The sequence below is a fragment of the Eulemur rufifrons genome, chromosome 9, assembly GCF_041146395.1.
Source record: "Eulemur rufifrons isolate Redbay chromosome 9, OSU_ERuf_1, whole genome shotgun sequence".
Taxonomy (NCBI): domain Eukaryota; kingdom Metazoa; phylum Chordata; class Mammalia; order Primates; family Lemuridae; genus Eulemur; species Eulemur rufifrons.
The window spans coordinates 34259540-34284371 of NC_090991.1; the positions used below are offsets into that span (position 1 = coordinate 34259540).

General features: G+C 46.5%; 1 protein-coding gene and 2 non-coding genes across 3 annotated transcripts; all 3 read right to left on the reverse strand.

Annotated features, from left to right (window-relative positions):
• Positions 1 to 991: 991 nt before the first annotated feature.
• Positions 992 to 1063, reverse strand: TRNAQ-UUG (transfer RNA glutamine (anticodon UUG)). Its single transcript has one exon. It is a non-coding gene; the product is annotated as a tRNA-Gln (tRNA).
• On the reverse strand, positions 1049 to 23398 carry B4GALNT2 (beta-1,4-N-acetyl-galactosaminyltransferase 2 (SID blood group)). The gene is made up of 11 exons (XM_069483128.1): positions 23208 to 23398; positions 22487 to 22624; positions 19846 to 19952; positions 17456 to 17493; positions 16732 to 16912; positions 15687 to 15773; positions 13381 to 13568; positions 12402 to 12542; positions 10186 to 10405; positions 9401 to 9595; positions 1049 to 1401 (listed from the first exon to the last, which is right to left on the reverse strand). Exons 1-11 carry the CDS (start codon positions 23381 to 23383, stop codon positions 1049 to 1051), a joined length of 1824 nt encoding a protein of 607 aa, XP_069339229.1. The 5' UTR covers positions 23384 to 23398.
• Positions 23399 to 24065: 667 nt separating this feature from the next.
• LOC138392712 (U6 spliceosomal RNA) lies at positions 24066 to 24172 on the reverse strand. Its single transcript, XR_011234997.1, has one exon. It is a non-coding gene; the product is annotated as a U6 spliceosomal RNA (small nuclear RNA).
• Positions 24173 to 24832: the final 660 nt, after the last annotated feature.

Sequence of the window (24832 nt, forward strand, 5' to 3'; positions counted from 1 at the left end):
CTGTTTCCATGGCATCGTCCCAAAGGGCGGGAACATAACATAACCACAGTACCAATCACCCTGTAGGGAGATCATAACTGCGTCAGCGGGCTCCCTCGTCACTTATCCCAGAGGGACAGACACTTCTCAAAACCCAGATACTAATCCAAAGAAGACAACAGTCCACGCACATCTCTTCCACACTATCCTAGAGGCAGGCCCTTTCCCGCAAGTCGCGTGCGCTGGTCAGCACCCTTAACACGGATCCTGGGCAGATTGGTCCAGAGAGACGCGCTCGACCATTTGGAGAGTCCCTTAGAGATTCCTGTCCTTCGCTCGGGAGAAATACCCCATCCACGGTGAGAAGCCGCCAGCCGAGATACCCTGGGGGAATGAGATGGACGAAAGAACCCAAACCGTGACTGAAGGACTGTTTTCTGACTGAAAGACACAGACAGCCTCAGCGCCTGAGCACTGGACAACCGAGGCAGACGCACTAGAGGGTTCTCTGAACCGCCCACATACCCCTTCAGGGCCTGCAGCCTTGTTTACTGCTCGTGACCAATGGGAGTCCCGCGAGTGCCGTTTCCCCGCCCCTTGGCTTGGACCGGCCCCGTCATTCGCGACTCATGGAGCAGTCGCGTACCGCTCTCTGCACAGTGGCCAATAGGAGAAGGGCGCCCGGCAACATTGGGCAAGGGTGGGTCTCCTACACCGGCAGACCGAGCTGTGCCCCGCCCGAAGCAGCATCCTCGGGATCCTTCGGGCTCTTTCGGGTGCTTCCCTCCAGGGTAAAGTCGCGTTCCATCTTCCATCAATACCTTTATTTTTCTGCCCGGCTCTCGCGCGTGCGTAGTGAGAATATCCCGAGACCCTGAAACGAAAGCATCTTGAGAGAAGGGGAGGGACCCTAAGCCGCGGTCCGGTGGGACAGCTGGGCCACCGCACAACCCGAGGTGCTGCCTCAGCAGCGGTCCCCAAAACAGGAATTACAGGATCAAAAGATGTGGAGAGGTCCCACCGAGATTTGAACTCGGATCGCTGGATTCAAAGTCCAGAGTGCTAACCATTACACCATGGGACCCGCTGGCTGCTTTAGGCGGCCGAGAGTCTTCTCAAGCCTCACGGCGCGTTGGGCAGCTTTTCGAAAGCTGCGGCAGAGCCCGGATGCGTCCGGCTGGACCCGGGGCTCCAGGCCTGGCCGCGCGGGAGGCGGAAGCAGGGCTACGAGGGCTTCCGCGTCCCTCCGTTCCAGGCGTTCCCGGTCCCAGAGGTGTCTTATCTTCCCGCCGCTCTTCCTGAGCTCCTCCGGGGTCCGGACCCACGTCCCAGGATGTCGGAAGGGCGGTGGGCTGGCTGGATCCGCGATTGCTGGGCCAGACTGGGGTCCGGAGAAAGCCGGGTCCAGCTCCAGCCCCCGGACTGGAGGCGCGGCGCACGCAGCTTGGGCTTCGCATTTGTTTATTTATTTATTTACTTGGGGAGTACCGTGCAGGGGACACTTTGGCCAAGCGGGAAGGGTAGCGGACTGGCACCTGGGGGGCCAGTGGTTCAAGCCCCAAATCGCCCCTGGGATGCGCGAACTTGAGGCTAGGAGAAGCACGCCCGCGTCGGTGTGTGTCCCGGTGTTCCGCAGGGAGATTTGTATCTAACGCCTCACCTGCACTTTGTGTCTTCTACAGCTGCCTGGTGGGACTGCTAAAATAACACCAAAATACTAACTTGATAAGCGATTGCCGTTTAATGATTAGTTTCAATCAGATCAGTTAAAAAGACACTCCCCCTCTGGGCTTTCTCTCATACCTCACTGAGAGTGCATGTAAACAAACAAAAATGTACTTACCAATTAGTGTGTATAATAAAATCTCGCTTATATACAAACATGTGTAATGGGCATTTGCCTTTCCTTTTTATGACATCTGACTCCTTTTCTTGAGGGTTCCAACATTGTGTGGGTGTAGATGGCAGCAGGCCTGTGTCCCTAGGTAGCTATACTCAACTCTGCAGGCTTCTGGCTGTCAGAGTGAGAGTGAGTGTCTTTTGCTTGGCCAATTGGACTTAGAATCCAGAGACTGATGCCCAGTAGCGGGGGCGTTTTAGAACTTGTTCTGCTGCTGGTGGTGGCTGTGACAACCAATGTCCCAGGGTCAATGGGGGCAGCGATGCCATGTCCACTGGCAGCAGAGCTGCCATCCTAACCAGACTGCCCAGGATCCTAACTTTGCCTGGACTCCTGACTGCCTAGTTCCCCTGGGTTTTTATCCATTTTCCTGATTTTGCTTTTTCAGTCCCCGTCTGGTGCTTTGAGCTATCTGACATCAATAAGTCCCTTTTTTGTTTAATGTACCCAGTCCTTTTGTGTTGCACGCAGTGAAGAGCCTGGTTAACCTAAATCTGAAAAGGTCTGTTGATGTGTAATCTCTGGGGAGTAAATTTATATGGGCCTTTCTGTATTGCTTAAAAACATTTTCTTATAACTCTGGTATACTGTCAGAAGAAACAGTAAAGGTTTTTCCATTTTGAGAAACAAACCAATTTCCCCTTGAGCTCCTATGGTGGGTTAAGGGTATCCATCCAGTTAAGGCCTCAGCTTCCTGAGTAGCTGGGACTACAGGCAAGTACCACTGCACCCAGCAAAATGCACAAATCTTAGCTGGAAAAAATCAACGTGTTTTTTTTTTTTGTTTGTTTGTTTGTTTGTTTGTTTTTTACAAATGTATAGGCCTCTGTGACCATCACCTAGACCAAGCTATAAAGCATTTCCATCACCTCAGAAAGTTCCCTGGTGCTCTTTCCAGTCACTACCTCCTACCCCCCTGGAGTCACTGTACTGGTTTCTATCACCATAAATTATTTCTGCCTGTTCTTAAATTTTACATATATAAAATATATGTTTGTGTCTATATATATGACATTTACTTGTATCATACAGTATCTTTTGTGTCAGTCTTCTTTTGCTCTATCAATATTTTTGAGATTCATCTGCCTCATTTTATATATAGTAGCACATTTATTGCTGAGTAGTATTCATACCATATCAAATTCCAAGGAATGGAATTGCTGGGTTATAGGCTACCTGTATACCTAAGTTTATTAGGAACTCCCAAACAGTTTTAGACCAAAGTGGTTATACTATTTTATACTCTCACCAGCAGTGTATGGAAGAGTTCCTGTTGCTCTACATCTTTGTTAGTAGCTGGTATGTTAATCTTTTAAATTTTAGCCATCTGGTGGGTATATAGTGATCTCTTATTATGGTTTTAATTTGTATTTCCCTGATAGTGTTGTTAAACATCTTTTTTTACATGCTTACTAGCCATTTGGATATCTTCTTTTCTAAGTGCTTCTTCAAGTATTTGGTCCATAAAAATGTTTTTATTAATTTATAGGAATTCTTTATATATCCTGATGTGAATCCTTTGTCACATATATGTATAGTGAACATATTCTCCGAATCTGTGACTTGCTTTTTCACTTTCTTAATAGTGTCTTTTGATTAGTAGGTTTTAATTTTGATCAAGTGAAATGTATCCTTTTCTTTTCTTTTATGATTAATGCTTTTTGTGTCCATTGCATGTGGAGAACTGGGTTCTTTAAGAGCACAATGGGATAGGAAGGGGACATATGCAATTATACAGGTTACTCAATTACATGGTGAAAATCTTGCCAGGCACCCATGGCTCACATCTGTTAATCCCAGTGATTTGGGAGATGGAGGTGGGAGAATCACTTGAGGCCAGGAGTTCAAGACCATCCCGGGCAACATAGTGGGACCCTGTCTCTACAACAAAATGACAACAAAAAAATTAAAAAAAAAAAATTACATGCCATGAGTTATTCTAAAAGAAAAAAATAAAATCTTGATAATCTCTTGGTAAAAGTTAAAGGTGAAGGAATTAAAATATATGTATGGGATCTAAATTCTTTACATATCAGATAAAAAAAAAAGAAACTACAACATATGTGGGAGATTTGTCTGAAGCTGGAGCAGGAAGACTGAAGGGCACAAAGAAGGCTGGAGTATCCAGGCAAATGATTAAGGAAAAGATGAGCTGTATGTAACTTGAATCCTCTCTCAAGACCATTAGATAGATGGAAGGTTGAGTGGAGAGGTAGGTTGGAGGGTGGGGACCTCTTGGAAAGTTAGTGATCCTGAAACTGTTGCTGGTGTCTGGAACACAGACTATGTGCCTATCAAGACTGTAGAATTATGGGAAATTGTGGGGGGAAATCAGAATGTTGGCAGGTGTTAGTGATTTCATGCAGTCTTCAGGATGGTCCTATAAAAGAGACTACTTTTAGTCTGAAAGCGCTCTGTTTTAAGTTTTTTGTTTTGCTAACAGTGGCTTGCAATCCTATAACTTGGAAGGCTGGAAAAACTGAATTTTAGACCCCAAGAGAAAGTTAGCACCAGCAGACACAGGAGATTTAGCAGGAGACTAACGTGAGTGAGAGACCAGCCTGCTGCATTGTACTGCTTTAAACATTTTCTACCCACGAAGAGGAAAAACTGGGGCAAAGAGCAGATTATAGATGATCCCTCTGTACCTTAGCCAACTATTCTGAATAGCTTCAAGGCAGAGGCCATTTAACTGACTACCAGAGGCGTAGCGGCCTGTGGTTCCGCGAATGGATTTCCTAGTCTCAAGGACTGTGTCTAGACAAGATGTCTGGAATTGACTGGAAATGACAGGAAACCTGCAAGTTTTAAGGAATTGCCAATGAGATCTTAAAAACCTAACTAATAACAACTAACGACTTTTTACTCCTACGGCTATCCCCAGGCCATGAACTTCACTAACAGGCAGTGTGGGCAGTTAAAGTCGTGTAGGCCTCAGAAAGGTCAGCTTGCCCAATACACACCAGATATGGATCTAGCAAGTAAAGAGCTGGGGAAGCTCCTCCTAGAGAGAAGAACCTGGAACTGCCAGATGGGCTAACCAAGCCACCTCCTCCACTGCCAAGTCTTGGAATCCCTGCTATGCCTGCAGGGTCATAGGATCATAGGACACCTGTGGTCTGCCCCACCTCTGGGCTTCAAGCTACATGAGACAGTTTAAGACAGTTGGGTCAAGTTTTTGTTACTTGCAGGTAAAAGCATTTTCAAAGATACATTTTTTGGAGTGGCATTATATATTTTTGGACTATCAAAAATTATTAACAAAACATTTGGGGAAGGACGTTCCTAAGGTAGAGAAGAGAGCATCCAAAAGCAAGCCAACCAGTCCGGACTTCCCCTTCAGCCACAGGAAATGGACACGCCCATGCGTGCGAGAAAAAGACCACTAGCCCAGTAGCCAATGAGACTCCTCCTTTCTGAAAGTCCTAACACTTTTCCTTTCCTGGGCAGGGGAGTGGGGAATAAGCAGAGAGGAAACAGACAGGGCAGGCTAGAGCGCCCCCTGGAGGCCCTTATAATTATTCGGATATTTGTCCTCAACTTGTTCCGGAATTTGGAGTTTAGCAGAAAGTATCAGGACACAGTCACTGTTCTGGAAGGACACCTTTATCGTTGGTTTGGTCCAAGCCGCTTGGTTATGTCTGAAATTCAAGGCTGGAGGAAAGCCTATGTGGCTGTTACTGCCTGTGAGCGGATTTTTGCTTCCAAACCCTCCAAGGAGAAAACCTTTCATTTATACCGGTTTTGAAAAGAGGCAGATGTACAGAATGCTTGTATTATTCAGGCCACTTTGGTTGTAAGTAACAGAAAACAACTGAAATTAGGTTAAGCCACAAGGAAGAATGAAAAGGGGATGGTGTCTCACACAGCCCTAGAGCAGGCCTGCAGCCGACCTCGGGAAAGCGGCAGAAAGTTGTCAGCAGTCTCTCCTTTCAGCCCCTCTCTGTGCACATGCTCAACTCTTTTCCAGCCGCACAATGGCCTTCCCTTCTCCCCAAGCCACACAGTGTAACGGAGTAGCTCTGCAGCTCCTGAGTGGAGTGTACCAAGTTCAGCCCCTGACAGAGCCTGATTTGATGGTTTTCAAGCTTAAATTCCAAGAGAGACAATCTTGATTGGCCATTGGCTCAGAAGTTGGCCTCTCTTGGTCCGATATGTTGTGGGGTTTTTTGTTCTGTTTTGGTTGGTTTGGTTTGATTTTTTTTTTTTTGTTGAGACAGAGTCTCACTTTGTTGCCCAGGCTAGAGTGAGTGCCGTGGCGTCAGCTTAGCTCACAGCAACCTCAAACTCCTGGGCGCAAGCGATCCTACTGCCTCAGCCTCCCGAGTAGCTGGGACTACAGGCATGCGCCACTATGCCCGGCTAATTTTTTCTATATAGATTTTTAGGTGTCCATATAATGTCTTTCTATTTTTAGTAGAGACGGGGTCTCGCTCAGGCTGGTCTCGAACTCCTGACCTTGAGCAATCCACCCGCCTCGGCCTCCCAGAGTGCTAGGATTACAGGCGTGAGCCACCGCGCCCGGCCTGGTTTGATTTTTTGAGACAGGGTCTCTCTCTGTTGCCTGGGTTAGAGTGCAGTGGTGTCATCATAGCTCACTGCAACCTCAAACTCCTGGGCTCAAGTGATCCTCCTATCTCAGCCTCCCAAGTAGCTGGGCTTCCAGGCATGTGCTACCACACCCAGATAATTTTTTAAAAAATATATCTTGTAGGCCGGGCGAGGTGGCTCATGCCTATAATCCTAGCACTCTGGGAGGCCAAGGCGGGTGGATGGTTTGAGCTCAGGAGTTCGAGACCAGCCTGAGCAAGAGCCAGACCCTGGCTCTACTAAAAATAGAAAGAAATTATATGGACATCTAAAAATATATGTAGAAAAAATTAGCTGGGCATGGTGGCGGATTGTCTGTAGTCCCAGCTACTCAGGAGGCTGAGGCAGGAGGATTGCTTGAGCCCAGGAGTTTGAGGTTGCTGTGAACTAGGCTGACTCCACGGCACTCTAGCCTGGGCAACAGAGTAAGACTCTGTCTCCAAAAAAAAAAAAAAATATATATATATATATATATATACACACACATATATATATTTTGTAGAGACATGGTCTCACTATGTTGCTTAGGCTTCATGGTCCAATACGTTTCAGCCAGAGAGTGGGGACACAGACACTCTGCAGTAGTCAATCAGTTCCTGCAGAAGGAGGGTTACTAGCTCACAGAATAGGCAAACACACCACCAGAGCTCCATTTTGACTATTTCTCCCTACGGGAGTAGATGGTTCCATATCTTGGGCCAGAGAAGAGAATGCACCTGGAACATGCTAATGATGTTAAGTACAGCATATCCAAATGATCCCTGCTGGGGGATGTTGGAGAATGCTGTAATTGCCATGAAAGTATACAAATCTATTCTTCATATGTCGAGAATGTGAGTAATCAAGATGGCAGACATTTTTGTGGAACCAGGCCTGGAACAAGAGTACCAGTGAAAACCCACATCCTTATGTCTAAATATTTAAAGCTATAAAAATGAAGTTGGCTGGGTGAGGTGGCTCACACCTGTAATCCTAGCACTCTGGGAGACAGAGGCAGGAGGATCACTTGAGCTCAGGAGTTCGAGACCAGGTTGAGCGAGAGTGAGACCCTGCCTCTACTAAAAAAAAAAAAAAAAATAGAAAAATTAGCTGGGCATTGTGGAATTTAAGGTAGAGTGCAGTGAGCTATGATGATGTCACTGCACTCTAGCCTTGGCCAACAGAGCAAGACCCTGTCTCCAAATAAATAAATAAATAAAGTGTAACTGTGTTCAAAATGTATAAAATTTACTTCAAGGGTAAACTGAAGCAAATGCAAGAAATTTTAAAATTAGAATTATTTTTCTGAGGTGGGGATGGGGGAGGGGATGGGTGTATGCCTACCAATGAGTGCATTGCGCACCCTTTGGGGAATGGTAACGCTTGAAGGTGCTGACTCGGGAAGGGGGGGGTGGGGAAGGGAGGGATATATACCTACATGATGGGTGCAACGCGCACTATCTGGGGAACAGACACGCCTGGAGCTCTGACTTGGGGAGAAAGGCGGTATATGGGCAACGTATGTAACCTGCAATTCTGTATCCCCCATAACAATAAGATGGAAAAAAAAAAATAATAACCTAATGTAATTCATAAATAAAAAAAAAAGAATTATTTTTCATGTTTTTTAAGTTTTCTTCTAGAATATTCAAAATTACCCATTAAAATTAAAAGACAAAATAAAAATGATAATGAATAAATATCACATTTCAAAATCAAATTTATTTTAATAAAATTATTTTAAATTTAATTTTTGAAAATTTAAGCCATTAAATATTTTTATAAAAATAAAATTATTGCAATTTTAGCATTCAACACCCACTTAATGGCCAATGTAAAGAATTGGTATCACACTTCATGCAAGCCATGTCTAGACCTACATATATAAAAATTAAAGAGTAATACAAATTGTTTATTATATTTATTTATTTATTGCTGTTTATTTTGAGCATCTGTGTGCAGATGGGTGGAGACCAAAAAAGGCATCCACTGTTTACTATTTTTAAATCACCTTAAGCCACCATGTGCAATTGTGACTACTATGCGAATTTTCTAGTACTTTTGGAAACATGAATGGAAATGGGAAGACAGGCCAAAAAAATAGATGCTAGGAACTAGGCCAGACTCTATTGCTATTTATGCTAAGAGGAAGAATTTGACAAATTTTAAAATTTGTCTTTCTTTTACCTAAGCTCATTGCAGCTGAAATCCTATCAGTACTGTCCACAAATTTTCATTTCATTTGGATGCAATTGTGTTTTGTTTTGTTTTGTTTTGTTGTGTTGTGTTTGTTTTTTGTTTTTTGTTTTTTTGAGACAGTCTCGCTCTGTTGCTCGGGCTAGAGTGCTGTGACATCAGCCTAGCTCACAGCAACCTCAAACTCCTGGGCTCAAGCGATCTTTCTGCCTCAGCCTCCCAAGTAACTGGGACTACAGGCATGTGCCACCATGCCTGGCTAATTTTTTCTGTATATATTTTTAGCTGTCCATATAATTTCTTTCTATTTTTAGTAGAGATGGGGTCTTGCTCTTGCTCAGGCTGGTCTTGAACTCCTGACCTCGAGCAATCCTCCCGCCTCGCCCTCCCAGAGTGCTAGGATTACAGGCGTGAGCCACCACGCCCGGCCCCAAAATATTCTTTTTAAGATCAGATGAGATAACGTGAGATATTGTATGTGCAAATGCTTCATAAAAGATAAGGTTATTAAATGGTTATTAATACATTCTCCATTGCCCTGATCAGTGATTGCTCTATTTCTAATGACCCTTCACCTTTGATTGGTACTTCCAGTAACTTGTGCCAAGCCCGTTTGCCTTGCCCACCAGCTGATCCATTATGATGTTCTTCTTACCAGGGGTCCAGTTTTTCATGGCTCTAACCACCGTTGCAGATACCCACAAGCGGTCAGCCTAGTGCTTTTCCTGTGTCCCTCCCTGCACTTTTATGTGGTACATTCAAGATGGTTCTTGAAGTAGTGGAGAGCCAGCTTGAACCGGATCTGGGCATTGGTGTTAGTCCGGTACGTGCTGTAGATCTTCTCCAGGGTGGCCAGATCTGAGTCCGCCGCTGGAGATCGGGACTGGTGACCTATCGTCACGTCTGGACATGACCCCACGAGCAGGCTCCCTAGCCCGTCAATAAAGAACTCTGCAAAGACAGGGAGAGCAGGAGTCAGGAGCTGCCGCCAGACACCCAGGTCCTCTTCCAGGTCTGGGAGGAGAGTCCTGGGGAGAGGACACGATTTATACTCTGCTCAGCTCCACATGAAGCCGACACCCTTAATTCTAGGATGAGTCGAAAGGAAATGAAAAAGCTCATTTCTCGGGCAGGGATACGGGCGCAGAAGCAGAGAGGCACAGATTAGCTTTCCAACTGGACAGAACTGTAGACTCCGGGGCTGAAGGAAAAAGAGGGTAAGAGAGACGGCAGTTGTGTAGGAAAGGATTTCTGGAAAAAGAGAATACGAAGCAGGGTGGGAAAAGAGGGAGAAGACAGAGCTGTAGGGGAAAGAAGGAGAAGGGTGTCTCAGACAGGCAGAGACAGCCTACGGGAGACGCACAAGTCAAGAAGTGGAGAGGGAGGCAAGAGAGACCCTGAGCTCCCTAGTTTGGGGTGAAAGAAGAAGGAGACCCCCTGCTGCTGGGCGGGCGATCATGATCAGTGGGGTATTGGGAAGAACAAACTTCTGAGGCTAATTCACAGCCCAGCTCCCTTCCGCACTCTTCCAACCTTCCCACCTGAGTGAGCCACTCGTTGCAGGCGGGGATCGAAGCCAACTCTTTGGAGTCGCTCTGTGTGGGCCAGGAAGAAGTTGACAACGCCACTGGTCACCACACAGCTGGGGAAGCCTTCTAGGGGCTGGAAAGATCCTGTCCTCTTGTGAAGGCAGTCTCCGTTCTCACTCTGCTCCAGCAATAGCTTAAACTGGAATGTATTTCCCTGCACACTGCCCCCTACCTAGTCAGTGGGCAGAGAAATCCATGTTAGAGAGTACACACTCGACATCCATCCTGCCGTCTCCAGGAAGCCCTGCTGGACTTGCACCTTAGTTATAATAAGAACTGCACCCTTTCTGTATCTATCCTCCCAAATTATCCTTTTTTATCCCAAATTACTCTCTTTTTGCTGTTGTGGCCGCAGTTTTCACCATACTACTGTTGGGTCCTTTGGAACTTTTACTTCCTCCTACCTCAAAAAGACTTGATGTGAGCAGCGTTTACCCCAAGTGCAAAGAGCAGATAACTACCACCTGTACTCTGCTCATACGACAGCAAGATCACCTTTCCAGAAGGTTACTCACTCCCTTCCATTAGGAAAGCAGTGTTGGAGTGCACGCGAGAGGCGCCCTACGTGCACTGGTCCATCTCTGGGGCCTCCACTTGTTGAGTTTCTTGCAGGGAGAAGTTTGTCTCAAGCTCTGTTCCTCCCATTCTCTGCTCCTGGCTCACCTCTCTGAGCTGCCTCCGTGCACTCATGGGCAATATGTGTATTTGCACTTGAACCTGAGCAGAACAGGATGAGCAAGGACATCTATTCCCAAAACAACTTGAATCCTCTAAGGATGACATGGTAAAGTCTGCTCATTGTCCCTTGTCACCTGTTTTTTCCTTTTTCCTTTTAGTAAATGAATTCTCTGTGTTTTAAGTGGACTAAATTAAGATATAGTCAACCAGCCAATTGAAGACTGCGTTTCCCCGCCTCCCTTGCAGCAAGGTTTGACCATGCGACTGAGTTCTGGCTGAAGGGATATGATTTAGAACTCATGTGTGCAACTTCTAGACCACATCCTTAAAAGAAACCTGCCTGCCCTCCACTGCCTCTTTCCCCCTTCCTTCTGGCAGGGCAGTCGGGACCCACGAGGATGGTGGAGCCACAAGAGAAGGTCCAGAATGATCTTGGAAGCTGACTCAAGTGCCTCTGTGGCTTGTTACACGAGCAGGAACTGCATCTTCTCTCTTGCTTAAGCTATTGTGAACCGGTCTCTACAAGTCACCAAGGGATGTCTTAGTTGATCCAGATGCTTTGGGCATTGCACACTTGCAGTAAGAGATAACTGTGTTCATGATGCCACTTACCTTCTTTTTTTAACTTTTTTTTTTTTTATTTCATCTTATTGTTATGGGGGATACAGAATTGCAGGTTACATACGTTGCCTGTGTACCACCTTTCCCCCCAAGTCAGAGCTCCAGGCGTGTCCGTTCCCCAGGTAGTGCGCATTGCACCCATCAGGTAGGTATATGTTCCTCCCCCCCGACCCCCCTTCCCGAGTCAGCACCTTCAAGTGTTACCATTCCCCAAACGGTGCGCAATGCACTCATTGTGTAGGCATACCCCCATCGCCTCCCCCACCCCCCACCTCAGTCTGATATCCAATTGGTGTCGTTCCCAGATTTGTATTTAGGTGATGATCAGGGAAACCAATTTTCTGGTGAGTACATGTGATGCTTGTTTTTCCATTCTTGGGATACAGCCACTTACCTTCTTATCCGTTTCCTTTTCTTCTTCTCTTTTCTATAGTGAATTGACTTTTGATGGTTTTATTATTTTCTTCTTCTTTTTTAACGTCATTAGCGCCATGTGTGCTTCTAAAGCTTTGTACCATTTACACTTCTTAAAATATTGTGTGACAGAACCTGACTGCTCTCTTTAATTGCACATCAGTCCAGGGAGGGAGTTAGAAGTGATGCACAAATGCACCATTTTAAAAGTGGAACAATTGTGAATTGTGGGGGAGCGTAATTTTCTCAACGAAAAGTAAGTGTGGAGACAGAAGTAGAATTCATGCATCTGTCAATTCCTGCCGTGATGCCCTTGACCCCAGAGCTCTGCTGACTTAGTCGTCTCTTGCATCAGCCTCTCTCCCTCCCCTCTTCCCTCACACTTTCCTCTCTCTCTTCTCCCTCTCCCCGTCTCTACAGATTGCAGTTGGGTAAAACCGGCAACTCTCTCTTACCACATCCAATTCAGTTTTCTCCAGAACATCCACCAGCACCTCAATCTTGGTCTTGTCGTTAAAGAGAAAGTCATCATCCACCCAGAGAACATATTTGGTGGTGACCTGAGATATAGCCAGGTTCCTACCGGCAAACCAACCCTGTAGGTAGAACGAGTTAGATCGGTTGTTGCCTGCCCTGGCCACATATGAGAATCACCTGGGGGAACTTTCTAAATTCCCAGTTGCCAGGCTGCATGCAACCCAGACACATTCAGTCAGAACCTGTGGGGGTGAATCCCATGTACAGCCAAGGCTGACAAGCCACTGGGTCCAGGGAGTCCATGTCTCAGAGAAACACTGGAAGGGACAGTGACTACTTGGATCAAAGACTGAGACACAGAAAGATTCAAATGTCCTTCCTTGGCCCTGTGGCCAACTGGCTGAAGTTCTTTTTCACCTGATAGAGTTTCTGCAGCTCTCTCTGTATCTCCTGGAAGATGTTGAGTTTAGGGGGCATCTGGTGTGTGTAATATCCATTTCCTCCTCTGTCCTTGCGCCAAGGTATGTGGGGGAGAGAGGGAGAGGGAAGAAGGGAGGAAGGGAGAGAGAGAGAAGAAAGAAAGAGGGACAGGGATGGAGGGGGAGGGAGGAGAGAGAGAGAGGCCCTAGCTTGGGTGGAATCACGGGGACCAGAGGTTTCTCTGCTGTTGGATCTACGAGCCAGGAATCCTTGGGATGTTGAATACCTCAAGTCACTTGTAAGGACCCCAAACGATTTCCATACCAAAAATGAGAAATGCAAAAAAGTGAGAGTGACCCAGTTTTTCTCTGAATCAGGAGTCAGCCGGGGGACTCAGAGGACAGTCCTCACCCCCTCCCACTCCAGGACTCTGCATCCTTGGGAAGACCACTGAGGCAGCCCTGTCCAGAGTAGAACCTGACTCTGGGACCCTCTTATCCCAGGACCCAGGTGCCCCCCAATCTAGGAGGGCCATACCTTCCCAAAGGGCATGGTATAATACTCCACGTGGCTGTCCTTAATGTCCAGGGGCTTCTCGCTGTCATCAGCCACTATCACTGTCAAGTCTGGGTAATACTCTCGAATACTGCGGAGCATGATCATGAGCTTGTGGGGGCGGAAGAAAGTCTTGGTGGCAATGGTGACCAGGTCTCTGAGCTTCCTCTCTGCACAGAAAAGTGTGGCTGTCACAGCTCTGTCCTGCGGGAAACCTCACTGTCTTGATTGCTTTGTTCCTGTGGCTTCTTTAGGCTATGACCTGTCACCGTTTGTGGGCCTCATACCTCTTGTACAAGGGAGGTGTTTAATAAGAGTTTGTTAGTTGCATTGGAAAAGAAAGACATTTACAACATACCCAATTTTGTTGAATTTCCTTGTTCTATTGGCTCCACTATGCCATTTACCTACTGTCTGTTGGAATGCTTCATTTGTTTAATTTCAGAATATTACAGGGGTATAAATGTTTAGGTTACATATATTGCCTTTGCCCCGCCCCGTCAGAGCTACAAGTGTGCCCATCCCCCAGATGGGTGCTTACCACACCCATTAGGTGTGAATCTACCCATCCTCTCCTCCCCCTCAACCTCCCTGACACCCAATGAATGTTACTACACTACCGTATGTGCACGTAAGTGTTGATCATATAATACCAACTTGATGGTGAGTACATGTGGTGCTTGTTTTTCCATTCTTTTTTTTTTTTTTTTTTTGAGACAGAGTCTCGCTCTGTTGCCCGGGCTAGAGTGCCGTGGTGTCAGCCTAGCTCACAGCAACCTCCAACTCCTGGGCTCAAGCAATCCTCCTGCCTCAGCCTCCAGAGTAGCTGGGACTACAGGCATGTGCCACCATGCCCAGCTAATTTTTTCTATGTATATTTTTAGTTGTCCAGATAATTTCTTTCTATTTTTAGTAGAGACGGAGGTCTCGCTCTTGCTCAGGCTGGTCTCGAACTCCTGAGCTCAAACGATCCACCCGAGTCGGCCTCCCAGAGTGCTGGGATTACAGGCGTGAGCCACCGCGCCCGGCCGTTTTTCCATTCCTGTGATACTTCACTTAGTTCATTTTACGGGTGCCTGTTAACATCTTTCCTGTGTCCTGCTTTCCTCTTTTTTTTTTTTCCCCCTTCCTTTTCTACTTTCATCTTAATACTAGGAGTTGAGACTTGCAGAGCTTTTCCTACCGAGGGGTTCAAAATGGAGGGTCACAGAACCCGAGACAAGAAAAAAGGGCTAAGGGCTCAAGCAATCAACTCCTGAGACTACAGGCATGTTCCACCACACTGGTCTAATTTTTCTATTTTTTGTAGAGACAGGATCTTGCTCTTGCTCAGGCTGATCTCGAACTCTTGACCTCAAGCGATCCTCCCTCCTCAGCCTCCCAAAGGGCTGGGATTACAGGCGTGAGCCACTGCACCCGGCCAGATTCAACTTTTTATCTTCCATATAGCTACACAGTTATCCCATATGATTACTTCAGTAATCCATCATTAATTTGTCCAAGTTCAGCCATGGAGGAATTAACAGAGAAAGATTGTGTTAATTTGTCCCCCTTTAATTTGAAAAGCTACCTTTATCATACAGTGAAATTCCAACATGTATTGGGTCTATTTCTGGATTTCCAATTTGATTCTATTGATGTATCTACTCATGCTCTGGTATCATTCTGTTTTTATTACTATTACTTATCAAAATGTTATAATTCATTAGTGTTTTTTTTTTCCAAAATAAGCACAAACCACATAATACGTTAAATATAGGCCGGGCGCGGTGGCTCACGCCTGTAATCCTAGCACTCTGGGAGGCCGAGGTGGGCAGATCGTTTGAGCTCAGAAGTTCGAGACCAGCCTGAGCAAGAGCGAGACCCCATCTCTACTAAAAATAGAAAGAAATTATATGGACAGCTAAAAATATATATAGAAAAAAAATTAGCCGGGCATGGTGGTGCATGCCTGTAGTCCCAGCTACTCGGGAGGCTGAGACAGGAGGATCGCTTGAGCTCAGGAGTTTGAGGTTGCTGTGAGCTAGGCTAACGCCACGGCACTCACTCTAGCCTGGGCAACAGAGTGAGACTCTGTCTCAAAAAAAAAAAAAAAAAAAAAAAATACGTTAAATATAATTAGGGGAGTGTGTTCTAGAATTTTTTCTCCCAAACAGAGCTTGCTGTCAGGAATCATATCAGAGCTGTTATTTTGACCAATTCTCCTCCATCTCAGAGGTGACCCTCTCTGAATTTCACCAGTAGCTCCACAAGGTGCCACCATGGAGCCCCAAGGACAAGGGCCTTACCTGGTCCGGGGTCATATAACTTGGGTATGACAGGATGGCGGATGGTCACTGGAAACTTGGCCACTGAGGACTTGGACTGCAGACTCACTGGAGGGAGAAATAAAGTCACAGCCTGGGCAGTGTCCTGCCTACATCAAATCCATTCCGCCCCGGGGAGGTTTGGTAGGGAGAGTCCCAGCTGGGATGAGTCGATGGCATTCAGGTTCCTGGCTTGCTGTGTGTCCCTGGGGCAGCCTGCTAAACGCCTCCTAAGCTCACATTTGCCCCCCGTGGGAAAGCGATGGGTGGAGCGGGCTTGGGATCAGAGGGTCTGGATTCGGTTTGACTTTGCCATTTCCTATCTGAATCTTTTTCTCCTTCTACAAAACCAGGATAATAATACCCACCGTATTTCAGCTCATAGGGTCATTTTGTGAAGGGAAATGTTTGAAAATCTCAAGAGGGGGGAACTATCTCTTTAGTTAGCGGTCGTGAGTGTCATCTGTCCCGTGTTTCATTTTTTTCTGTTGGTGCCCTGGGAGTGCATCCTGTGTAGCTAGTCGAAAGAGACAAGGGTGCTTTTAATTCATCCAGAAGGAAACTGAGGCTGCCCTGAGGGTGGCAGGGATTGTTCTCCCAAGAATTTCTAGGATGGGGGGCAGGAGTGGGGAGACACAGCCACTGCCCTTGGAACTGGGAGTTCCCCCATCTCCACTCTTTCCTATTAGTGCAAGATCCAGACGCGCAGACTGGCTCCCTCCTCTACAGCAGCTGAAACCTTCAGCTTTCAGAGCTGCAGAGAGTGGGTGGTGGAACAGTTCTCACCATGCGCTAAGTGCACAGCATGAACGATCTGTCCTCTCCTCCAGTCGCTCTATGGGGCCAGTGGCAACATGGGGGAAGTCCCGGGTACAGTAACTGGGAAGTTAAGTGTCTGGGGTTAGAAGCAGGAGCAAGAGAAGAACCTTAAAAGCAGGCAGGCTTCCTGGAGGAAGAAGACTTTGAGAGGGCCCAGTGCTACTTCCCGGCTCCCTAAGCATGGTGCAACACAAGGACAGGCCTTTACCCGTGTCCACCATGTGACGCTGGTACCCTGTGCTGGTGTAAGTCACGTGCTGGAGTATGAACTTCAGAAGCTTCCGGTCACTGGTTGAAATGGTCAGCTGCTTCTGACCTCTGCCCTGCACCACACTGTCTGGGATGTCAGCAAGGGTGTTCAGTGTCCCCAGAGAAGCTGTCAGGGTGACCTAGGGTGGGGAAGGTAGAAAGATGCTAAATGCAAGGGCTGGAAAGTATCTGTCCTCGGGAAAGGCACCTGGCCAGGATGCCTCCCCTGGAGTGGGGAGACTTAAAGCCACATTCCCCAGACCCCTCTTAGTTAGGGTTCTGGGGGGACCCCCACCCATCAGCTGTGCGGTCACAAGACCTTTGGATCTATGTTAAGCAGGGAAAGGAAGGCAGGGCACAGAGCACCCTGTCTTGCGGTCCCAACCCTGGCAGAGGCCACACAGTGCGGGAGCCTGTGGCCATGCGGCAGTTCCTATCACAGCGGAAGCAGCAGCATCTGAGGGTCCTTCCACGTGGTCTTGCAAGTCCTCCCGGAACTCCAGCCACCGCCATGGCTGGAAAAGTCACACCAGCTATACACACCCTTCTCCCCCTCCCCACCTTGGGCTCATGCCTGATATTTAATCTGGATAGGAGCCCTGTCACAGGCTGAGACCAGCCACGACTCGGGGAATAAGGACAGGATGCCAAGTATAAACAGGGGCTGGGAAGGGGACTCTTACCTCATAGACTGGGGCGTCCGGTCCTTCAAACTGCAGACCTGGAGGACACGGAGGGGGCAGGGTGAAGACAAGAAAACACCACCTGAGAGGCCACCACAACTCCCTGCTGCTCTCACCTACCTCCATAGCTCCTACACGTCCTAGTACACTCTCTTCAAGTGTCACCTCCTGTCCAGAGTGTTTGCTGACACAGGCCCCCCTCCTCAGGGCTCTGTTAGATGGTGTTCTGTGTCTCTTTCCAACCCCAGCGGTTCTACAGCCTCTGACACCCATCTTCAGCTCTGGGTGCTGTGAATTAATCCATTCCCTTCTAGCACCTCTTATCGAGGGCAAGAAAGCAATGGATAAGTAATGAATCATCCTTCTATGAGGTCAAATCCATGGAGACAGAAAGTAGCATGGCAGTTGCCACGGGCTGGGGAAGGGAAGCGTGGAGTTCATGTTAAACGGGTGTGGAGGCCGGGCGCGGTGGCTCACGCCTGTAATCCTAGCACTCTGGGAGGCCGAGGCGGGTGGATTGCTCAAGGTCAGGAGTTCGAGACCAGCCTGAGCGAGACCCCGTCTCTACTAAAAATAGAAAGACATTATATGGACACCTAAAAATCTATATAGAAAAAATTAGCCGGGCATAGTGGCGCATGCCTGTAGTCCCAGCTACTCGGGAGGCTGAGGCAGTAGGATCGCTTAAGCCCAGGAGTTTGAGGTTGCTGTGAGCTAAGCTGACGCCACGGCACTCACTCTAGCCTGGGCAACAAAGTGAGACTCTGTCTCAACAACAACAAAAAAAATAATAAAAAAAATAAAATAAAAAATAAACGGGTGTGGAGTGTCAGTGGGGGATGAGGAACAAGTTCTGGAGTCGGAGGGTGGTGACTGATGCCTGCATGACCATGTGAATGTACTTAGTGCCACTGGACCGGACACTTAAAAATGGTGAAAATAGTAAATTTTATGTTATACATATTTTATCACAATAAAAAAGAATCATCCAAAATGAAAAATCATTTTTAAAATGGCTATTCAAAAACACTAGCTATTCACCCCAAATGTATTTATTTTAGAATCTATCTTTGTCCTTAGAATATGACTCATTTGAATTCGAATTCAAACAATATCCTCTCTATGTGGCCTTTGATAACTTATTAAACTCTAACCATCCGTAAAATTGGAAAAATATTGTGTACCTCACAGGGTATTTGTAAATGTGAAGTATTTGAAGTCAGCTTTTATTTATTTATTTTTTTATTTTTATTTTTTATTTTTTTTAGAGACAGAGTCTCACTCTGCTGCCCAGGCTGGAGTGCAATGGCGTCCTCATAGCTCGCTGTAGCCTCCTACTCCTGCACTCAAACGATCCTCCCGCCTCAGCCTCCCAAGTGGCTGTGACTACAGGCACACACCACCACACCTGGCTAATTTTTCTATTTTTTGTAGAGATGGGGTCTCGCTATGTTGCTCAGGCTGTTCTTGAACTCCTGGCCTTAAGCCACCATGCCCCTCTGAAGTCATCTTAAAAGGAAGGATGCCAAGAGCAGAAAGAAGGTGAGCTGGGCCCACTTCACCAAGGGGCTGAGCCTCAGCCAGTTTCCCCCTCCCCTCTGTCCCCTGTCTGGCACCTGCATTTCCTTTTGTCCAGCAAATGCCATCCGTTGACACCCTGCATTCCCCTCTGTCTCGGGCAATCACTTTCATCTCACCTGTTTGATTTGCAGGTTTGTGTAATTTGGGTACCTGCCTTGCTCATTGATGCTGTACCTGGAGAGAACTTAGCTAGATCCATGAGACGTGCCAGATCCCCAGGTGTCACCACCACCCAGATCCTACTGGGAGGTTTTTTCCTGGGGCCTGTGGTGGGGGCTGTTTGCCTCAACATGCCAAGAGCCCATATGCAGAAGAAGACTTCACTTGGCAGGCCCAGAGTCCAACATCTCTGCACTGGGGGAAACATTTGCACCTGCAGGTTCATGCCTCTGGTCTCTCCTGATAATATTCCATTCTGCTCTGATAAGAGATGTGATGCTGAACTAGAGGGGTGTGTGAAAGTTCATGGTGGAAGGCAGTTTTAACCAACATAAACATTCTTTTCAAAATGCACTCCCTGGAGGTGGGCTCACGCTTTGCCTGCTCCCATGATGCTGGAGGACATCAAAAACCCAATTATGTCCTGAGATTCTTTGAGGCACACAGATTTCTGGCCTCCTCTCTGCTATCTCAGAGCCCCAGGGAGAGGTCACAGCTACTACGAGAGATTTCCAGTTGTAGAAACAGTGAGGCTGACATTAAATGAAATCACGTCAAGCTTCCTACATTGTTGTGCTGAGTACAGGTGTTTTGCCTAAGAAGAGTAAGAATGTTGCCAGGGTCCTCTCGGGATTGGATGATGTACCTACCTGGGATGGGAATTGTGTGCAGGGGCATCACTTCCACTCCGTGAACTGGGTACCCGAAGGGCAGGTTGGGCTGAGCCAGCAGGGGCGGTGGGCGGGGCAGCCCTTCTCTGCAGGAGAACAGAAACATCAGCAGCTGCCCGGACACTGGTGCTTGGTGAGTTCTCAAAGTGGTGCCTGTGCCCCAGCCTTGCCCTGCCAACGTGCAACGATCGAAAGTAGATTGTCTGTGTCTTCCCTCTGTTCTCTCCCCACCACCTCTATTTCTCCCCCTCCCTTCAGTCTCCACAAAGGCACAGAAGCCATGTACAACAAAGCCCATAAAAAATAAAAATCACAATCAGCAAAAAGGAAGAAATGAAATTATCAGACCATAGGGGCCAACCCAGCTGCAGGAGCTAAACACCAAAGTTACAACTGAACTTCTTGGTGGCCAGGGTAAAAAGTGATTGGCAATCAGGACACTGTCCTTATTACCAAAAGGAAGAAGCAGACCAATGCCTGAAGGGAAGTGAAACTTTCGCTAGCACTGAACTAAAAAATACACTGTCACAAGTAACTTTGTATGGGAGTGGTGGTTGTCACAGTATTTTTATTTTTGTTTATTTATTTTTTTAGAGACAGGGTCTCACTCTGTTGCCCCAGGCTAGAGCACAGTGGTGTCATCATAGCTCACTGCAACCTCAAACTCCTGGACTCAAGCGATCCTCCTGCCTCAGCCTCTCCCAAAGTCACAATATTTTTAGAGCAAACACAGTAGCTACTTTCACATGTTATTTGTTGTTATTATTAACAATATTTAGTCAAAGGCAAGTGCATAACACAATCTGGTGAGACTGATTCTTTGAAGGACTAAGGTAATATGGTTGAAATGTAGCCTTCAGGGAGCCAGTTTAACCAAGGATATCACTAAAATTACTTTGAAAAAAGGTTAGGCTATTGTAGTGGATATTTATGGGAATATGAAAAAGACAAAATTTTTAAATGGAAAAGGACATAAACAGGCAATTAACAGAGGAGAAAATACAAATGGCAATAAACATATGAAACATGTTCAGCTTCAATATCGATCAGGGAAATGTGAATTTAAAAGAGAATTGAGGAAATCGTCCTTAAATGAATATTTATGAAACTTTGCATGTTTAAAACATCTCATAACAACAACAACAAAAAGAGCACTCTTTTTTTTTTTTTTTTTTTTTGAGACAGAGTCTCACTCTGTTGCCCAGGCTAGAGTGACTGCCGTGGCGTCAGCCTAGCTCACAGCAACCTCAAACTCCTGGGCTCAAGCGATCCTCCTGTCTCAGCCTCCCGAGTAGCTGGGACTACAGGCATGCACCACCATGCCCGGCTAATTTTTTCTATATATATTTTTAGCTGTCCATATAATTTCTTTCTATTCTTAGTAGAGATGGGGTCTCGCTCTTGCTCAGGCTGGTCTCGAACTCCTGAGCTCAAACGATCCGCCCACCTCGGCCTCCCAGAGTGCTAGGATTACAGGCGTGAGCCACCACGCCCGGCCATAAAGAGCACTCTTAAAACTGGGACTCCATCCTTTCCTTAGATTAAGGTTCCCTGAAGGCTGGCACTGCTTTTAGCAGGATGTGTCTAGCTAAAGAAATCACATGGAGTCCATAATCCAGAATCTTTGGCTTCCTGGCCAATGTCTCATAACCTATACAAATCTCTGGGGCATAAAAAGGAGCTGCTTCATATCTTACGTGCTTCCTTACGTGGTGCGAGAGTTAATCTGGCAAAACTGCATTTGGAGACCACATCTGTGATCCTCTGCCCAAGAGCACATGTCTGATGTGGAGGGAACGAGCTGGGCATCCACACAGGATGGCCAGTTAAGAGGATGTCTGTGCCTCTCAGTTATCTGCGTCCTTGACATTATGAGAGGGGCTTGATACTGGGTCAGATCCCTGACTCATCTGAGTCTCATTCCAATCTGATCCTGTGTGCTAGCTCCGTACCATACCCCAATTAAACTACTTGGGAGGCTCACGCCACTGCACTCTCCAGCCTGAGTGACAGAGTGAGACCCTGTCTCAAGAGAAAAAAAGGTAGCACATGAGTAATGCTTCTCTAAGAAAAAGTTCATTTTACATTAAGTGCTAGGATTACAGGCATGAGCCACCACGCCTGGCCTTCCTTCAATTCCCTTTCTTTGCTTTATTCCTAATAGTTCCTCCCAGGGACCGCTGCAAAGGAGGGAGGGAGTTCCTTCCTCTTCTCTTTCATTTATTTATGTATTTATTTATTTTTGAGACAGAGTCTCGCTCTGTTGCCTGGGCTAGTGCCATGGAGTGAGCCTAGATGACAGCAACCTCAAACTCCTGGGCTAAAGGGATCTTCCTGCCTCAGCCTCCCGAGTAGCTGGGACTACAGGTGTACACCAACATGCCCGGCTAACTTTTTTTTCCATTTTTACTAGAGACAGGGTCTCACTCTTGCTCAAGCTGGTCTTGAACTCCTGACCTCAAGCAATCCTCCTGCCTTGGCCTCCCAAAGTGCTAGGATTACAGGCATGAGCCACTGCACGGGGCCATCCTCCTCTTCTCTTAGGACCCACACCCTCAGGACGTAGAGAAAGCTCTATAGAGCTGAACTTGAGGACCCAAGAGCCCTTAGTCTACATTACCTCCTCTGAAAGTGTTCAAATTCAGCCTGTCTCCTCGCTTTCACCGCTGGGAGGTCGCTCTGGCCATAGGCATCCTGAAAGTTATAACTTTCCCGCTCTTTGGTGGCTTCACATTTGCACTGGTTTTTCGGGAACAGCCTAAAACGAGCAAGAGGACTGTAAGCATGCACTGAGTGGGGGTCTGTGGGGAGAGAGGGAACCTGAGGCCTAATCCAGTGTGTCATCCACCCTGAAAATCTCCTTTCTCTCCCCCCGGCTGTGCTAATTGGGTTGAGGCCCTAGAATCCCCAGCAGAGACTCCTCACAGAGACACAAGGAAGGAGAGAAGGGGAAAGAGTGAAGGCTGAAGACTGTCCATCTCTTGAATTCTCCCCTGCACCTAACTTCTTTAAACCTGACAGCCATGTGAGCATCACTGGCATCTCAGCCCCCCTAGGAGAGGAAGGCAAAGGGGCAGAAAGGCAGCATCTTTCCTACAGTTTTGGTCAAACAGGCCCTTCCAAAGTTTTAAGGGATGTTACTGGGTGCTATACAGAAGGGAGACTGTGCCCTATAGACCACACCCTTTCCTGGTCCCCACAATTTGAAATCTCTCGTGCAACCCAGTTCAGGAAGGCAGGAAAACCATCTGTAAAATGGGCACAATAGAGCATAGGACACCACAGGAGGAGCAGTGAGGACGTCCGGACTAAAGTGGGAGAAAGAACACTCAATATCTCACCAGATGCCGTCATAGGTAAAGAGGTTCCTGAGACGTTCCTCAGGCAGAAGCTTCAGCACCTGGCCCCCCAGCGGAGGACGTGGGGGCTCTGGCTTAAGACTCCAGAACTCTGCCTGAAGGGACGCACTTCTGAACATAAATAAAACAACACCAAGTCCCACGATTAAGACTGACATCTTGAGGAGCCACAGAAATCTATAGCTGTTGGGACACAAAAGAGCAACGTATGTTAAAATCTTTTTTCTTTATTAGATAATAGATAACTTGATTTTATAGTGTATATAGGAATAGTAACTTGAAGGAAAATGTCAGTTAAGCCTATATCTTGTAATGGTCACTAAAATTGATTTCTGATAAATAGAGTCGTAAAAAATCGAGCTACAACAAAGGGACTCAGAAAAATCACAAATAAAAGGATAGGCAAAGACATCCAGAAAAAAATAGGCTTTCAATGTTAATGTCAGCAGAGACGAATTCAAGGCAAAAAAAAAAAAAAAAAAGTATTAAATAGGCCAAAAACAGACCACTTATAGTGATCAAATTCGTAATCCACAAAACAGATATAGTAGTCATGAACTTTATCCACCAAATAACCGCATTAAAGTACACAGAGCAAAGAACGGCAGGCTATGAAGGAAGGGTTAGAAATATAAAGATTCTAACATGCCTCTCTCAGTCCTTAACTAATTAAGTCCCAAAAATATATAAAGCAGCTACAACAACAAAATGACGTCATTCATATTTTATTAAAGAGCTCTTAGAACATTTACGAAAATTGGCCACAAATTGGGACACAAAGAAAACTGTAATAACGGAGAAATAGTTCTGATCATATATTCTGTTATTTATTTTAAAATTGTTTTTATGGAACACTTCACAAATTTGCGTGTCACCCTTGCACAGGGTCCATGCTAATCTCCTCTGTATCATTCCAATTTCAGTATATGTGCTGCCGAAGCGAGCACCCGATCATATATTCTGACAATGCAATTGAAATGTAGACTGATAACAAGCCCTCTTCCCAATGATATGGAAATGATTAAGAAAAAACTCTCCGAAGCAACTCTTGAATCTAGGACAACATCAGAACATAAAGTCAGTCAAGGCCGGGAGCGATGGCTCAAGCCTGTAATCCTAGCCCTCTGGGAGGCTGAGGCTGGAGGATCGCTCAAGGTCAGGAGTTCGAGACCAGCCTGAGCAAGATCGAGACCCCATCTCTACTAAAAATAGAAAGAAATTAGCTGGACAACTAAAAATATATAGAAAAATATTAGCCAGGCATGGTGGTGCGTGCCTGTAGTCCCAGCTACTCAGGAGTCTGAGGCAGTAAGATTGCTTAAGCCCAGGAGTTTGAGGTTGCTGTGAGCTAGGCTGACACCACGACACTCTGGCCTGGGCAATGGAGTGAGACTCTGTCTCAAAAAAAAAAAAAGATCAGCAAATTAGGCCCACATAAAGTAAAAAGAATAAAATAATAAAGACAAGAGCAGAATCTAATGAAATAGGAAATGTACACTATAGAGGATGATCAAAGCCAAAGTTGTTTTATTTTAAAAAATTAATGAACTCTTTGGAAGGTTCCAGAAAAAATGAGAGTAAGCACAATTCATTAATGTCAGGAACCC

Bases quoted from the DNA above. Each gene is read 5' to 3' on its own strand.
- B4GALNT2 (XM_069483128.1), bottom strand. From the start codon at position 23,383: ATGTCAGTCTTAATCGTGGGACTTGGTGTTGTTTTATTTATGTTCAGA. The intron at 13,569-15,686 runs GTAAGGCCCTTG...TTTTCTGTGCAG, and splicing joins GTTATATGACCCCGGACCAG to AGAGGAAGCTCAGAGACCTG. The intron at 1,402-9,400 runs GTACCACATAAA...CCGCGCCTCCAG, and splicing joins CTTCAAGAACCATCTTGAAT to TCCGGGGGCTGGAGCTGGAC.